The sequence below is a fragment of the Poromitra crassiceps genome (assembly GCF_964638095.1).
Source record: "Poromitra crassiceps genome assembly, chromosome: 20".
Lineage (NCBI taxonomy): Eukaryota > Metazoa > Chordata > Actinopteri > Beryciformes > Melamphaidae > Poromitra > Poromitra crassiceps.
The window spans coordinates 23,932,109-23,947,324 of NC_139637.1; the positions used below are offsets into that span (position 1 = coordinate 23,932,109).

The window sequence follows — 15,216 nt, forward strand, 5'->3', positions numbered from 1 at the left end:
TGTTTTTTTCATCACTTCTGTGTTTTATCACTTAACAAATAAAGGAAAATAACCAAATTCGTGGATATCCTGTTATTGTCCAGCTTCTCATAAATGGTGCATTGTCTAATATGACGTTCTCTGCGATATAGAGCTTGGGGGAAAGGCAACAGCTCAACATGTTGATTTTCTATATGTTGTTAGGGAGGACATCTAGTGGCCAAAATTCATAAGACATCCTTCATTTACGGGTGTATGATCCCTGTAGCCTACAACACACTGTCAATGTTTATTACAACCCGAATGGATAACGAATGGAATGGGGGAAGTCATACACACACCAACGTAAAAAATCAAAACAATGTATTAACTAAAGCCAAATGAACAGAACGCATCGAAGAGGAGGGAGAGAGACTGATGGTCTGAAGATCTTCTTAAGCCCAATGAGCGCACTGCTCTGCTTTGTTTATTATGTAAAGTAAATTATTACCAGGTTCGGGCAATATCATAAATAATTGACATCATAAATGGTGTGTGAACTAGTTCTGCTGATGCATTACATTTTGTATTATTATTATTTTTGTTGAAAGAGACCATCCCAATGGCCAAGGATTAGCGTGCTCTTCTTTCAACCCGGGTTGAGAAGTAGTGGTGACACTACCTCCCCCTGTAGAGCTGATGCTGGCCAGGGGGGAATCGAACCCGAGTCTGTGAGGAACATTTATATGAAAGTCGAGCACGCTAACCAGTCGGCCATGGAGACAGTCCCATGCTGCTGCTGGTGCATTTTGAACGTGAAAGGCAACTTCCTCGATACGTCACCGAAAGTCAGCCAATGAGAGCCCGCTGTTTCAGAGCTGGCAACGTGATGCTGAAAAATGCAAATAGAAAGGCAAAGTGACCGCCTACTTCCTGCTTCAGCACTGTACCAGAGATTTTCATCGGCCATTTAGTTTCCCATAGACATTTCGTAAAATGCTTATAAAAAGACTTTTACTGGTTCAAACCAAACGTCCAGCTAACGCTATAATCGGGAGAGACCACAGAACATTTCACTGGGACCTAAACTTAAAAAAACAACATCGAAAAAATATTTTCTTCAAACCCGCATTTTGTTTTTACATTTTGGCCCGACTGAAATGTTCTATGGTCTCTCCCGATTATAGCGTTAGCTGAACGTTTGGTTTGAACGAGTACAACTCTTTTTTATAAGCATTTTACGAAATGTCGTTGGGAAAATAAATGGCGGATGAAAATCTCTGGTACAGCGCTGAAGCAGGAAGTGACGTTTAACTTTGCCTCTCTATGGACAGTAGCTTTCCTCCACTGCACGAATCACGTCGCCTCTGTCCTCCTGTCGTCGGCAGCAACAATGTATCGACTGAATGTAGCCAGTAGGTAGTATGTAACGATATAGTAACGATATAACAGGTGCACGCTCGTGCCGACATGTCCCAAATATGATAATATATGCTAATCATCATCAGACAGGATTTTAAAAGCATTATAGCTTTCGGTGCCTGGAGTAGCATGATCGTACGTGCTCACAAATGACTGACTGACAGCCCCCCAGGCCCCAGCCAAAGGTAAATAACACATTTAATCCAGACGCATCTCTAATACAATTCTTTTTTGTTGACTTAAAAAGATGCACACATCTGCGCCAAAAGAAAGCCGGATAGGCTATCAGATGCGTGGACATGGCGCTGCGAATCTCCGTTACTATTCATCATCACATGGCCTTATATCGCTCTGCAGACAGCGAAAGCAATCATGTCTTGCAGGCGATATACCTCGATTAGTCCTTTAAAATAGTAATGTTATTTATCATCGTAGGGTATAGCCTATAATGTGAAACCAGGGTTGCACATTGGTCAGCCTCAGCCAGTGTTTATACTGGCTTACCAGCATGTTTATGCCATGTTAATCATTGCCATCTGTCTCAGATGCGGTCGTTTACCTCAGAAATGTGGCTGCGCGCAAAGACTAAACATAGTGCACATTTGGGCAGCGTGTCACCACAACTTCACACTGATGAACTGACATGACATGATGACCACATCCTATTTTTTTTAACTGTCATCATCTATATGTCCAAATTTGAAAAGGAGGAAGGGGTCATGCTCCAAATTCTAAAACAGTTTATTCAATATGGTTGAAAATAAATGTAAAGCTCACAGTTAACTGTAAGCCTCACAGTGATATGATTGCGACTTTTAATTTTATACAAAACATCAAAAAATGTGCCCCGTTCAAATTCATTTTAGAGCTTATACAGTATTACCACATTTGGGGAAAATTATTGAAAGTCCTTCGAAGGTCCTCCTAACAATAATAATCTGCACGCCGTGTACACACAGAAGTACTGTAAGTTAATATGATGAGTTGGCAAGAGAACGAGACGTGGTCAGCTGCCCGATGTGCTGTGGTTTCAGACATGTGACACAGCCTGCACGTCAGGGAGCTAAGGCAGCGTCAGCATGAAGGCCACCGGCAGCTCCAGATGGGCCTTCTCCCTGGGCTTCCTGGTGGGGGCCTGCAGCCTGTACTTCTTCCTGCACCTGGTGTGGTTCGAGAGGAGCTACCCACTGCTCTCCGAGGCCCAGGAGCAAGCAGCCGGCATGGGGGAGAGACCGAGCAGTGAGAGCTGGAGGAAGGAGGGAGCTGCTCTCATCAACCTGCTGCACCCTCATCATACAGGTGCTTTATACATCGGTGGTTCTCAAATGGGGGTCCGGGGACCCCCAGGGGTCCTCGAGGGGGTTCCAGCCATGCAGGGGGTCCCCAGCCAAATGGGGGGTAATTTATTTGAGCTATAATTCCATTCATAAGTAACACAATGACTATTTTGGTCACGGGTTTTATACACTTTCTGCAATAAAACATCTAAAAGCATCAATCTTATTATCAAATGGGGGACCGTGGTTTAATTTTTGTCAGTGTAGGGGTCCCTCATGTGAAAACATTTGAGAACCACTGATTTACATGTCCCCTTCACACAGATCAGATCTGTATGATCAGATCGCTGTATAGGGTGACAAGTTGCACACGCGTTGCACCGTGTCAAAGACAAGTGTGTTGCAGGACATAGTGTAGTGGCCTAAAAGGTCTAACCTCTGATAGTAATTTTGTGAATAAACTTTGTAGAATAACCCCCTTTTCAGCCCCATAACAGCAGGGCTATGGCTCACAATGCCGGTGGCTCTGTTGTTCACCACTTTTGGTCTTGTTTTTAATATGGCACCATGGCCCTTAATTCATAAGTCCATCATTATTCTCTGTTGTAAAGTGCAGGGTATACTATACTGAAGCCAACAGTAGAGTTTCTCCTGTGTGCTCTGTTGTCAGGGGACCATGACTCTCAGTGACCAAGCATTTACTGTAACTGCAGCTCAACAGGTCCAGGCCCAAATCTGGGCACCTGCTCTGCTTACAAAGACCTAGTGGTATGATCCATCAGGGGGTATAGCTCAGTGGCATAGTGGTATGATCCATCAGTGTTAGTTAGGGTTGCTGTGAGACATGTGGATTTAGGTGCGGATACTTAATGTCCAACAAGACACACTTGGTAACTGAAGTCTCGATAACTAGGAACGCTGTAGCACTTGATAGCTGAGTCTGCAAAGTTCGAAGATGGGCAGTGATCTATGACATCATAGTAGGAATGATGACATCATCTAACAATCAGGGGGTATAGCTCAGTGGCATAGTGGTATGATCCATCAGGGGGTATAGCTCAGCGGCATAGTGGTATGATCTGTCAGGGGGTATAGCTCAGCGGCAGAGCATTTGACTGCAGATCAAGAGGTCCCCAGTTCGACTCCGGGTGCCCCCTCTGTTTACAGACTGATAGCTTTTGTGCTGATCCGCACAAAACCCAAAGTGCGAGTGGTCACACTAACTCAATCGGCAAAGGCGTAGAGTTCATTCACAATGCTAAACGTTTTTTTACCATATGCCATATACGTTATTTTACCATATACCATATAGGTTATTTTACCATATACCTTATACTGTATATTAGGTAAGATAAGTCACTATCACTGTCTCTGCTCATCATGTCCATAGGGGGTATAGCTCAGTGATAGATATATATATATATATATATATATATATATATATATATATATATATATATATATATATATATGTATATATAGTTCTAAATACACAGGATGTGATGTTAAGATCCAGAGTGCTGGGGACTCTGCATGGCAGGGGGCGACGTATATATATAATACACCTAGACTGTGCATAGGTATACAATTATTTTTTATTTTATTCCTTCTTATATACATATTTATAGCGTAGTAGCGTAGTAGTCACTCTACATAACACTATGTATATAATATACATTCATAGTATAGACTATGTGTATAGAGAGAGAGAGAGAGAGAGAGAGACACTGACTGACTGACACATTGTTCTGTATCGTACTAATAGCTGTGTCCCTCTAGGTGAGGACAGCCGAGCGGCAGACGAGTTGTACCAGAGGGTGCGCGTCCTCTGCTGGGTGATGACCGGCCCTTATAACCTGCAGAGCCGAGCGCGCCACGTCCGGGCCACCTGGAGCCGGCACTGCAACGCCGTCATCTTCATGAGCTCCGTGGAGGACCCCGACTTCCCCACCGTGGGCCTGGGCACCAAGGAGGGCCGCGACCAGCTCTACTGGAAGACCATCCGCGCCTTCCACTACGTCCACCAGCGCCACGGCCAGGAGGCCGACTGGTTCCTGAAGGCGGACGACGACACCTTTGTGGTGGTGGACAACCTGCGCTGGATCCTCTCCAACCACAGCCCCGAGGAGCCCGTCTACTTCGGCAAGCGCTTCAAGCCGTACGCCAAGCAGGGCTACATGAGCGGCGGCGCGGGCTACGTGCTGAGCAAAGAGGCCCTCAGGAGATTCGTGGAAGGTTTCCGGACCAAGGTGTGCACGCACACCACCCCCGTCGAGGACCTGGCGCTGGGGCAGTGTCTGGAGAAGATGGGCGTCCTGGCCGGGGACTCGAGAGACACTTTGCAGAGGGAAACCTTTCACCCGTTTGTGCCCGAGCACCACCTGACCGGGAAGTTCTCCAAGAGCTTCTGGTACTGGAGCTATTGTTACTACCCAATTGTTGAGGCAAGTCCACAGAAAAGTCTCTTATATTACCCTTGATGTGACCCCTTGACCTTTGACCGTGCTGTGCAGTTGCGCAAGTTATTAAATCAGCCGTGAAATCAAATCAATTTGCCTACTCAAATCTCAGCACTTTAAATATGGAACCCATTACTACTTCATGTGTGTTCAAGATTTTCTCGGTTAGACAGACTTCCTTTCTTCTAAGATTTGGTCCTGTGAGTGGATTAGCCCTCATTAGAAATGGGCGAGTCAGGGTAGGAAAGGCTATGAGAGAGAGAGCAGTGTTTCCCCCTAGAAACATTTTCAGGCCTGGAGGGATTTCGAAACGTATCCCGACCGCAACGGTGGGGGGCCGTCGCTGGCGACGCTAAACTTTTAGCTAACCTGTTCACATCTATGTTCGCAATGGCATCCCAAGTATCATCATACTATTATGGGATGCGATGCGAACAGTTGTATTATGGGATCTGCGTTTCCCAGGCAACGACACACGTTGACACGTTTTGGAACAGCGCCGCACGCTGGCACAATGCTCCTAAAAGCCAAATGCTTATTGTTTTGAATGATGTGGCATCTTCTATTACTGTCAACACTGTCAACAACAGTATTGTTATATCGTAATAATATGCCATAAAGGTTTATTGAAATTTTTGGGAAAGCAAGGAAAAAAATGTTTTTTGTGTGTGTTTTTTGCAATTTTTCTACAGGCCTGGCGGGGCCGCCAGGCCTGTAGAATGGTAGGGGAAACACTGGAGAGTGAACCTGTTTTTTCTTTCTTCCAAAAGACTTTAGCGTACATCTACACTTACAGGGAGAGAATGATCGCTTTTATTTTGACAGGTAGGTAACTGAGAGCGAGTACCAAATGTATACAATAATAAATATTTTGCTTTGGATGAATAAAACATCATGTAGCCGAGGTGTCGTTATAAAAGATACATCAGAGGAGAGATGACAACATGAATGAATATTTAATGATCTGGCCCATTGAGAATTCCCCGCGTGACCTTTGCATAGAAAGAGTGAATGGAAATAGGAATGAGTTTGATGTTCAAGTGGATGATTGCAGCAGAGACAATGGTCCTGTCAACAAAAGGAAAATTGCTCAATTTGTTGCTGATGATGCAGCTAATTCGTTGTGCTTTACAATTAAAATGAGACAGGTGCATTACGGATTCTGTCAGACAGCGACTACCGGGGGTATATGGCATAGGCCTGGTGTAAACAAGCCACTTTGCCCTGGCTCTTTGTACGAGAAACAAGAAAACAACGCTATCTTTAATAATAAGGTAATTGCGTTTTTTTTTAAATCAGTGGCAAATGGAAAATTAGGTTTTCAGAGCTGTCAGCACAGAAATTAAAAGACAAGTGAGGGTGCTATGTGGCATTTTATACATTTATATATCATTGTCAAATGAATTGTCATACATTGGTTTAATAACCGAGATAAGTGAGACCATGGCCAAGACAAGTGGGCTTCAAATGAATACAGAATTTTCCAGAAACCCTGTTGTGGCACATTGCAAGACAGTTGTAATATCCTGTTTGCAAGAGGGGGACATTGCAGGAAGTTGCAAACAGGTGCAAAATTGCAATTTGCAACTGTTGACAATTTGCAACTGTTGTCAAACTGCATGCATGTGTTGTCTCTATAACATCAAACGATTAGCTAGGTGGTGTGGTTTCCTTTCATTGTGTGAACTTGGGCTTTGCGTGCGAGCCTTGGTTCAGTTTAGTATAAATACTCATGTGTGGTTATAATTCAACAGATTCATTTTCACATGCAGCGAGAGCGTTTTGTCCTATCATTTCGACATGACATGTATTGTAATTTATGCAACATGTAAATTATCCACGACAGATCTCTCTTTCACTACTCAGCCTTAAGAGTGTTGTCTTAGGCCATGTTCAGACTAGGAGGCCAAATCTGATTTGTGAACTTTAGGCCATGTTCAGACTAGGAGGCCAAATCTGATTTGTGAACTTTAGTGACCTATTAATGACTTTATCCAGATTGGTTTTATGAGTCTGGACGCTCCAAGTCTGATTTGTGTCACTTGTCCGAAACCACATATGGAGGTAGTTTCCAATCTGCTTCAAATGTGCTTTTGACTGATGTGTCTTCAGTGCGGACGTGCAGATCCACCAAATCTGATTTGAACGTCACTCGCAACTCGTCATCAAATGCTTCTGCGTAGGAAAACCACGTCACCAACGTACGTATTTACTGACGCCCACGACGTTACCCTAGCAACCCATGCAGATAGGCTGTTTAGGGCTGGACACACAGATCCGACTTGAGAATCAGATTTGTGGCAGTGCGGACACACTCCCAAATCAGATTTGGGAAACCAATCAAGATAATGATGATTAAGGACTTTATCAGCAAATCGGATTTGCCTGTAGTGTGAACATTCCCCACAATTCCCCAACACCCTTTGAATGATAAGTGCCCTTTTCGCAAGACACGTCCGCGGCCGACATGACTGTGTTTCAGAGGCTGTAGCGCAGTGGTTCTCAAATAGGGGTTCGGGGACCCCCAGGGTTCCGTGGCACTTTGCCAGGCGGTCCGCGAAAAGTTTTCAGGAAAATAAAAATAAAAACTTTTTTTTTGCAAAAGCTTCATAGTTCAACGACAATATTGTATGCTTTAAATCTAAAAGGGTTCATGGATTACATTCTAATCTAAGATTTAATGGTGGTAGAACATCTCTAACATATTTGTGGTGTGCTGTAATATAGGTGTCATCATATACTGTATGTGTGTTGAACTTTTGTGTGTGTGTGTGTGTGTGTGTGTGTGTGTGTGTGTGTGTGTGTGTGTGTGTGTGTGTGTGTGTGTGTGTGTGTGTGCGTGTGTGCGCGTGCGTGTGTGTGTGCGTGTGTGCGTGTGTGTGTGCGTGTGTGTGTGTGTGTGTGCGCGTGTGTGTGCGTGTGTTCCTTCCTCAGGGTCCACAGTGCTGCTCTGACCTGGCGGTGTCCTTCCACTACGTGGAAGCAGAGCTGATGTACACCCTGGAGTACTACACCTACCACCTGCGAGCCTACGGCTACAGAGCGCGCTACCGGCCCTCGACACCCCAGGGTGCTGCTGGCCTGCAGGGCCCCCCGCTCTCACAGACGGCCGTGATGATGACAGTCCGACTTGGAGGAGCGGAGGAGGAGGAGGAGGAGGAGACGGACAGAGGGAGCCACAGCACGACCCCGGCCCTCCTCTCTGTCAGTGGGAGGCATGCCGGGGCGGAGGCAGACTCGATCGGAGAGGGAAAAGACGATCGAAACTCAATCTCCTCTGACAACAGGACCGCAGTCACACAGGACAGGCAATAACGATTCAAACTTCAAACTGTGCTCCAAAGCCTCGAACTGAGATTTCTCTGATTTAATCGATATAAGAAGCACTTGTGACCATGTCACCTAGTCTCTCCCCAGACTCAAATATTCACGTTGAATCACTATGCGCTCCGCATACTACATAAGTGAGTCTGTGCCACTTCACAGCCGCTGCTGGTTTTGAAGGCGGGTTGAAATTGAACGAGTGACAGGTCGTAGCACCGATGAGAGAGCAAATGGGCTGCGCCTCCCGTGTTGTCTGACTGATCGCAAAGTCGTTACTGATTGGACAGGACTGAATCCATTACTGGCATATGACTGGCCAAGTGAACGGTTCCCTCCCATAACCAGCCCTCTGAGGGAAAGTGTCCCAGACCCAGAGAGAGCTCTGCAGCATGCAGTAACGTAGTGTATCAGCGTAAGAACTCTCATGGGTCTGGCGTCGAGACTACATGTCACCATGTGGATGGGTGCGCGAGGCTGCTCAGTGACATTGAAGTGATATTGCACACAATGTTGCATCACTGTTGTTTTGTCTTCCTTGATCTATTCAAAAACACTCGAGCACTGCAAGTGTGTGGCTTGGTTCAACCTTAAAGATGATACAGCATCTCCTGATCCAGCGCCTCCTGTTGGCTTGGCTGTCTTTAGCCAAGAGAAATAGCTCGGTCTAGCTTAATTGCTTTTGACACATCAGAAATATTGTCAATTAACACAATCACACGTGTGTTTGGTTTGAGGCTGCAGGGGTCAATTCCAATAATAGAATATTATTCTGATCTACAGCCTATATAACGACATGATCTGGACCGATAATATCAGTCATTTGAAAAGGTTTTATTTATCCCTGCTTCTCACTTGTTCTCTTGAAATTGGTAACGGCAACAAATGGGAGTGCCTTTGTCATCACTCTAAAGTATTTTAAATATTTAGCCATGTGTTGCTGTTCTGGTTTCTAAAATTTTATTATTTTAATTTCATTTTGGCTTTTTTGTAGCAGCTATGGAAAATGACAGATGATGAATTGCTTGAGCCTTTATTTCTCTGTCTGCAGTCTGTCTGGAGCCTCGTTTTTCTGTACAAATTCTCCACAGCTCAATACTGACCCACGGCCAACAGTGAAATGTTGTCTCTCAGTACGACAAAGAAAACGGTTTTGAATAAAATTCGATGTTCATTCACTTTGAGTGATATGAGATGCTGTGATATGAGGAGCATATTTCCAAAACCCTGTGTGTGTAGCTACACTGTGTTTCTGTACAAATTGGATGTCAGCCAACGCAAACGTTATTCTTGATGAACACACAGTTATGCATAACTGCGACGAATCCCTCTTGTCGTGTCATTTTAGATTACCCAGCAGAAAACATTGTCTGTTGCAGCAGCAGCAATAATCCCACAAAATGTTTTAACTTAATCAATTATTTACAAAAATTACCTTTATTTGGAACTTTGGAGAAAAGATTATGATAAAGAAATAGATTGTATCAGCTGTTATTTGTCTTGAGATCAAACATACAAACGGTATAGTTTCTAGTATGCTGTCATGAGCCATCAGGACTGTTGTTTTGGGGGTTTCCATAAGTTGCTTGATTTTGGATTCTCAGTGATCTTCTGTCATCTTAGCCAGTTCAGTTCAGTAGGATTGTCTATAGCCCGCGACGAAACCTGGAACAGAACACAATTATGCAGCAATATAATCAGTATTACTACTTGTGCTTTTTTTTATGTGTAAACTCCCACTTAAATCCAGTGTAAGAAGAAGAGGACAATATAGTGAACCTTGAATCATCTCTGCATGTTCAAAAAGCTCAGCTCTTTTATAGGTTTTACACATGAACCAGTCTGAGGTTTAAAGTGGTGGACAGTGGGTGAGGGTCACTCCTATAAGAAGTGGTTCTATGGAACCTTTAAGGCAGTGATACTCAACTTGCGGCCTGCAGGCCACATGCGGCCCGCGGGCGCCCTCTGTGCGGCCCGCGATGGAATTGCAAAAAAAAAAAAAAAACGCAACATGCAAGATACCCACTGAATAAGTGTCCAAATGTTCATGTCACTCTAGCCAATACTCCACTTCTGTTATAGCATTTCAGTCTGGAATATGGAATATCTTTCAATAATCTATAATTTAGCTGCTAAATTGTCAAATACCGCCGTCTGCTCGCTACCCAGGCACTTATGTATGTACTTAACCTAACTAACTTAACCTAACTAACTATCTATCCGGTGTGCACAACATTGTCAGACTAAACTCCGGCTGACACCCCAAAAACCTACAATCCGCGACAGAAAAATGTATATTGTTTGTTTATTAACTGGCCCCTGGCCTTCTATCATTTCACGAAAGTGGCCCCCGGGCAAAGCAAGTTGAGTATCCCTGCTTTAAGGGTTCTATAGCTTGGTACGTATTTGGCACCATCAAATGGTTCTATGTAGAACCATTTCAGATGGTTCATTTAACCCTTGGGGTTCTAACCATTTTGGTTATTTTCTATACAGAACCACTTTTTAAAAATAGAACCCTTTGTGCTTCCATATAGAACCCTTTGGGGTCCACCAATCAGTCGACACCTTAACAAGAAGAAGGGTTCTTCGAAGGGTTCTTTGTTGTCTTACAGAAATTGTATAGAACCTTTTTAGACATGGGGTTCTTTGGTAAATTATATAGAACCATAAGTTCTATATAGAACCCTAATGAACCGTATTTTCTAAGAGTATGCATCTGCTGAGTGAAGGAAAAGAGGCGCTCACCTCAGTTTACACTTGTTAAGGAAAACGCCTCTCCTCTCCGGGTACTCTCTCCTCTCCGGGTACTCTCTGCTCTCCGGGTCCTCTCTCCTCTCCAGGTACTCTCTGCTCTCCGGGTCCTCTCTCCTCCAGGGACCATTATCTGTGAGAGGACACGTGAAAATATTGTGCCATAACGATGCGTCTAGTCCATGGAAAGCACAAATAGGGTAAACGTGAAGTCTGAATAATCACAAGTGTCAAATGGCCACAACAAGGCAGCAAACCACACTCACCAGGCTCTGAGTTTCTCCTTCCCATGAGACCAACAAACAGGTCGTGCATCTCCCCTGATAAGAGGAATGAGGGTGTCAAAACATTGTCATTTCTTTTGATTTTAGAGACTAATATAAGAAAAGTGCACATCATTAGAACATTGTAAACGTCTTACTTTTTTGTGGTGATTGTACAGCATTTGCATCTGATTAAAAAAAAGGAGAAACATAATATGATCACTTGCTTAACCTAAAAGCTGTTGCATTGATTTTGGTGTAGCAGCCTATTCAGCTCATGCTCTTGTCTTGGATTTAACTGCATTTTAAAATACAATTCCTGGATCAATTTAGGATTAATCAATTAGTGACCTGCTCTGACAAAATCAATCACATGTAGCAGAGGCCCGTTTGTGTAGAAACCTATTTATACAGTCTATCAATGGTAGAGACATGATTCTATGAGAAAATGTTGATTTGGGCTGTTTTGGGGTTTCATCAGATCTTAGTCAAATAAAGCATTGGCTTTCTTTCTGTGTGAAGATTACTGTGAAATTCTAATGTTAAATATAGTTGTGAAGCTCATAAATTTATGGTGACAAGCAGAACTGGCTTACTTTGTCAAACTTTGAGGCCGTTTTTCTCAAAAACATAGTTTGGAAACAGTCAAGACAAAGAGGTGTATCTCACTCAATCTTTGGAGTACAGTGATAATTTTGATACATTCTCCTCTTTCCAACAGTGTATCAAAATATGTTTCGGGGTCAATGCGACTGATTTTGTCAGAGCAGGTCACATTTAATCTATCAAATCGAACCTTTTTTGGCAACACTTTATAACAACTTTGATCTATAAGCCATTTACAAGGAGTTAGTTAATGATGAATTAAACATTAATTATGTATTATTATCCTGGTACTAACAGATGAATTAATAGAATGGAACAAGTTGCTACTTGAGAGTGCTGCTGCATGCTGAAGTTTATAAATTAGTAACTAAGTATTTATTAATATATTGATGTCTTATTTGCAACATGGGAACAAATGATTTATAAAACATGAGTAAATAATCACTATTACAAGTTAATATGTAAGTTTGCATGTCCAAGTGTGAATTTTACCAGCATCAGCGAATGACTTATAAGATATTTTTATTCCTTGCTTATAATTCAGAATATAAATGTTGAACTATTGAGTAATGATGGACTAATCAGATTCTATAATATAAAAGTATAATAATTAATTTATTCATCACTGTAAATGGCTTATAGATGAAAGATTTAAAAAAAGGTGTTAGCAATTTTAACAGTAAAATTGAATCAGTGGTCTACATTCCGTTCAGTCAGTCCGCTCGTCAGTCGTCATCACATGTTAAGGAGGAGGCTGCGGGCAGCGGACTCACCGGCACTTCGTCTGCCCATCAGACCCACAAAACTGTCATAATCCAAATCGCTATATCTCTTCAGAATGTCCCGCTTGAGGTTACCGAAGCCTGTGGTCTGTTGGGAGTGATGAGAAGCAAATAAGTCACACTTTCTGTTCGAAAGACAAAACACAGACAGCCTGTCACACTGCTTTACGCGCCCCATAAACTGTAACATACATCTGAAGGTGATCTGCGCAAGCCGGGCTCGGCGCATCTGGACTGGCTGCAACGGAGCTTCATGACGAGAAACAGCGTCACCAGGAGCAACCCTCTTCTCATCTTCTTTGCGCCACCTGTGTGCAAACATCATGTTTGTCGTGTTTTAGGTTTTTGGCGCAAAGGATTTGGATGCGTTTGCTGAAAATTGCCCTTTCACTAGGACCCACTGCACCTGTTGCGCACAAGCTGCTGTGCGCTTTAGTGCGTAAAAGCGCACGGAAAGGTTTATAGATGGCGAGGCTTATTTTTTACTGTATTTATTTTCTCTCACTGGCAAGTGAGATGATCAATTACGCACAATCAGCGAGCGTGTGTTGATGCCTCTCCAGATAGTAATGTAAGTATACATTTCTTGAGAGGCATGGCAACAGCTGATGGAAAGAAAATTGTAAAAAAAAAAATCAAACATTTTAAAAATGCATACCTGTTTTCTGTATTGCTGGTAGTTTGGTGGAAAAGATAACGTCGTGCGCCTGGTGCGGAGAGGGGATGATGGATAGATCCTGCAGTGAGATCCGGCGAGCACAAAGTGAGGCGTCCACCCTGTGGCTTATTAAATAATAGCCGGCTACCTGCGTAACTCCAATCAGCAACTGAAGCGTAGGTGGGGCATCAGTTCCATATGTCACGTTTTGCTGAAGGCTTTTAGCCTACAGACAGTGTGACGCTAATAGCGGTTCCCTCTATTCCCCCAAAAAGACCACCGCGCGTAATCGTGCCACGTCATTTCCAAAGCCAATCCATGGAGCTTTTCAACTTTTATTAACTTTCAATTGAACCTTTATTTATTATGTCTCAATTGTCCATCTCCTTGCCACCAGCTAAAAAGGTCACATCACTAGGTGCCTTTCCACTCCATTGACCACAATCGGCATGACCATTGTCAAGATGCTAATCTTTCTAGGAAGTAATTATATAGCAGCTGCCTCTGCATTATGACCATAGAAGATATGATTCTGGATCATTGAACTGTGCTGAGAAGACCCATCCACACAGAAAATAAACACTTCTGTCCACCTGCCGCCTGCTGAGAGACAGTGATAGAGGGTTGCGATTGTTTTCAGATGAATATTAGACTATAAATGTAATCCATCTAGGTCTTTGATGGAAACACTCCAGGCATGATAGCTTCTGTCTGATCATGGAGCAAAAAAAGAGTGAGTGAAACAAATTGGCGAGTTTTTCTGACATTTGTTTTCTTGAGTGCTGCTAAATTTTCCTAAACGACTCTGACAGGCATATATGTCTATTTTGAAGCCTATCTTTGGCACAGATTGTGTGACCCCCTTTATACATAGCTCCAAGCACTATACTTAAATATTAATAATTGACTCATTGGCTCTGGCATATAGGAATAGATGTCTATTTTTCTACAGCAATTGTAGGGAAATATAGATCAGCTCTCCACCCATGTGCTACATGTGTAGTGTCACAGAAAAACAAAACATTAACACTACTGAGCCTTTTCACGGGGGCCATTTTGTGTCGAAAAGGCAGGGTAAACAGAGGTGCAAGCAAAACAGTAATGAGGGTTTTCCAACTTTCAAATCATGGAAGTTGGAAACCCTCATTAGCCTACTGTTTTGCTTGCACCTCTGTTTATCCTGCCTTTTCGACACAAAATGGCCCCCGTGAAAAGGGTCTATTGTGCAGGGAAGAAATAATTGATCTTGAAAGCAGTGTTATGCACTGAATTGCCACATATTGATTAGCATGCATGCTGGAATGGACAAAACATCCAACAACTGATCTGAATTGCTGATTTTCATATTATCAATCATAAAAATCTCTTAACTACCAGGTCATTCTTCTACAATTAAGCTACAGTAGCTGAAAGCAGCAGCTGAAATCACAGCATCATGCCAAACCTATAATTATCTTGCAATTACACAAGCGATACACACTATTATAGTGTTTGTGGACACATTTTGAGCATGCAAAAGAACATGAATATTTCAGTGATGCAAAGTTTGAGATCATAGATGTGAAGCCAGAGAGGGGGGAACAGATACTGTATCAGTGGCTGGTGGTGACAGGTGACCGTTTGAGGCCAACAACAAAGGACCTGGCACAAATCCAAACAATGCTTTTCCCAAAAGGCTAATAATGGCAGCCCATTTCCATATTTGTCTACTTCCTG

At 43.1% G+C, this 15,216-nt stretch overlaps 2 protein-coding genes across 2 annotated transcripts; one reads left to right on the forward strand and one right to left on the reverse strand.

Annotated features, from left to right (window-relative positions):
- The first annotated feature begins 1,447 nt into the window (after nt 1-1,447).
- LOC310795123 (glycoprotein-N-acetylgalactosamine 3-beta-galactosyltransferase 1-B-like) lies at nt 1,448-9,561 on the forward strand. Its single transcript, XM_083657163.1, has 4 exons — nt 1,448-1,565; nt 2,415-2,679; nt 4,437-5,101; nt 8,051-9,561. Exons 2-4 carry the CDS (start codon nt 2,460-2,462, stop codon nt 8,429-8,431), a joined length of 1,266 nt encoding a protein of 421 aa, XP_083513289.1. The 5' UTR covers nt 1,448-1,565; nt 2,415-2,459; the 3' UTR covers nt 8,432-9,561.
- A 371-nt stretch (nt 9,562-9,932) lies between these two features.
- Nucleotides 9,933-13,577, reverse strand: tac3a (tachykinin precursor 3a). The gene is made up of 7 exons (XM_083656376.1): nt 13,501-13,577; nt 13,035-13,150; nt 12,834-12,930; nt 11,613-11,642; nt 11,458-11,511; nt 11,186-11,324; nt 9,933-10,102 (listed from the first exon to the last, which is right to left on the reverse strand). The coding sequence occupies exons 2-7, from the start codon at nt 13,134-13,136 to the stop codon at nt 10,084-10,086; spliced, it is 441 nt and encodes a 146-aa protein (XP_083512502.1). The 5' UTR covers nt 13,137-13,150; nt 13,501-13,577; the 3' UTR covers nt 9,933-10,083.
- Between the last annotated feature and the right edge of the window lie 1,639 nt (nt 13,578-15,216).

What these genes read in the sequence shown, in the direction of transcription:
- LOC310795123 (XM_083657163.1), top strand. Translation starts at nt 2,460, where the DNA reads ATGAAGGCCACCGGCAGCTCCAGATGGGCCTTCTCCCTGGGCTTCCTG. An exon ending in GCTGCACCCTCATCATACAG is followed by an intron (nt 2,680 to 4,436) that starts GTGCTTTATACA and finishes GTGTCCCTCTAG; the next exon opens with GTGAGGACAGCCGAGCGGCA. An exon ending in GTTACTACCCAATTGTTGAG is followed by an intron (nt 5,102 to 8,050) that starts GCAAGTCCACAG and finishes TTCCTTCCTCAG; the next exon opens with GGTCCACAGTGCTGCTCTGA.
- tac3a (XM_083656376.1), bottom strand. Translation starts at nt 13,136, where the DNA reads ATGAGAAGAGGGTTGCTCCTGGTGACGCTGTTTCTCGTCATGAAGCTC. An exon ending in TGTACAATCACCACAAAAAA is followed by an intron (nt 11,512 to 11,612) that starts GTAAGACGTTTA and finishes TCCTCTTATCAG; the next exon opens with GGGAGATGCACGACCTGTTT. An exon ending in AAGGAGAAACTCAGAGCCTG is followed by an intron (nt 11,325 to 11,457) that starts GTGAGTGTGGTT and finishes GTCCTCTCACAG; the next exon opens with ATAATGGTCCCTGGAGGAGA.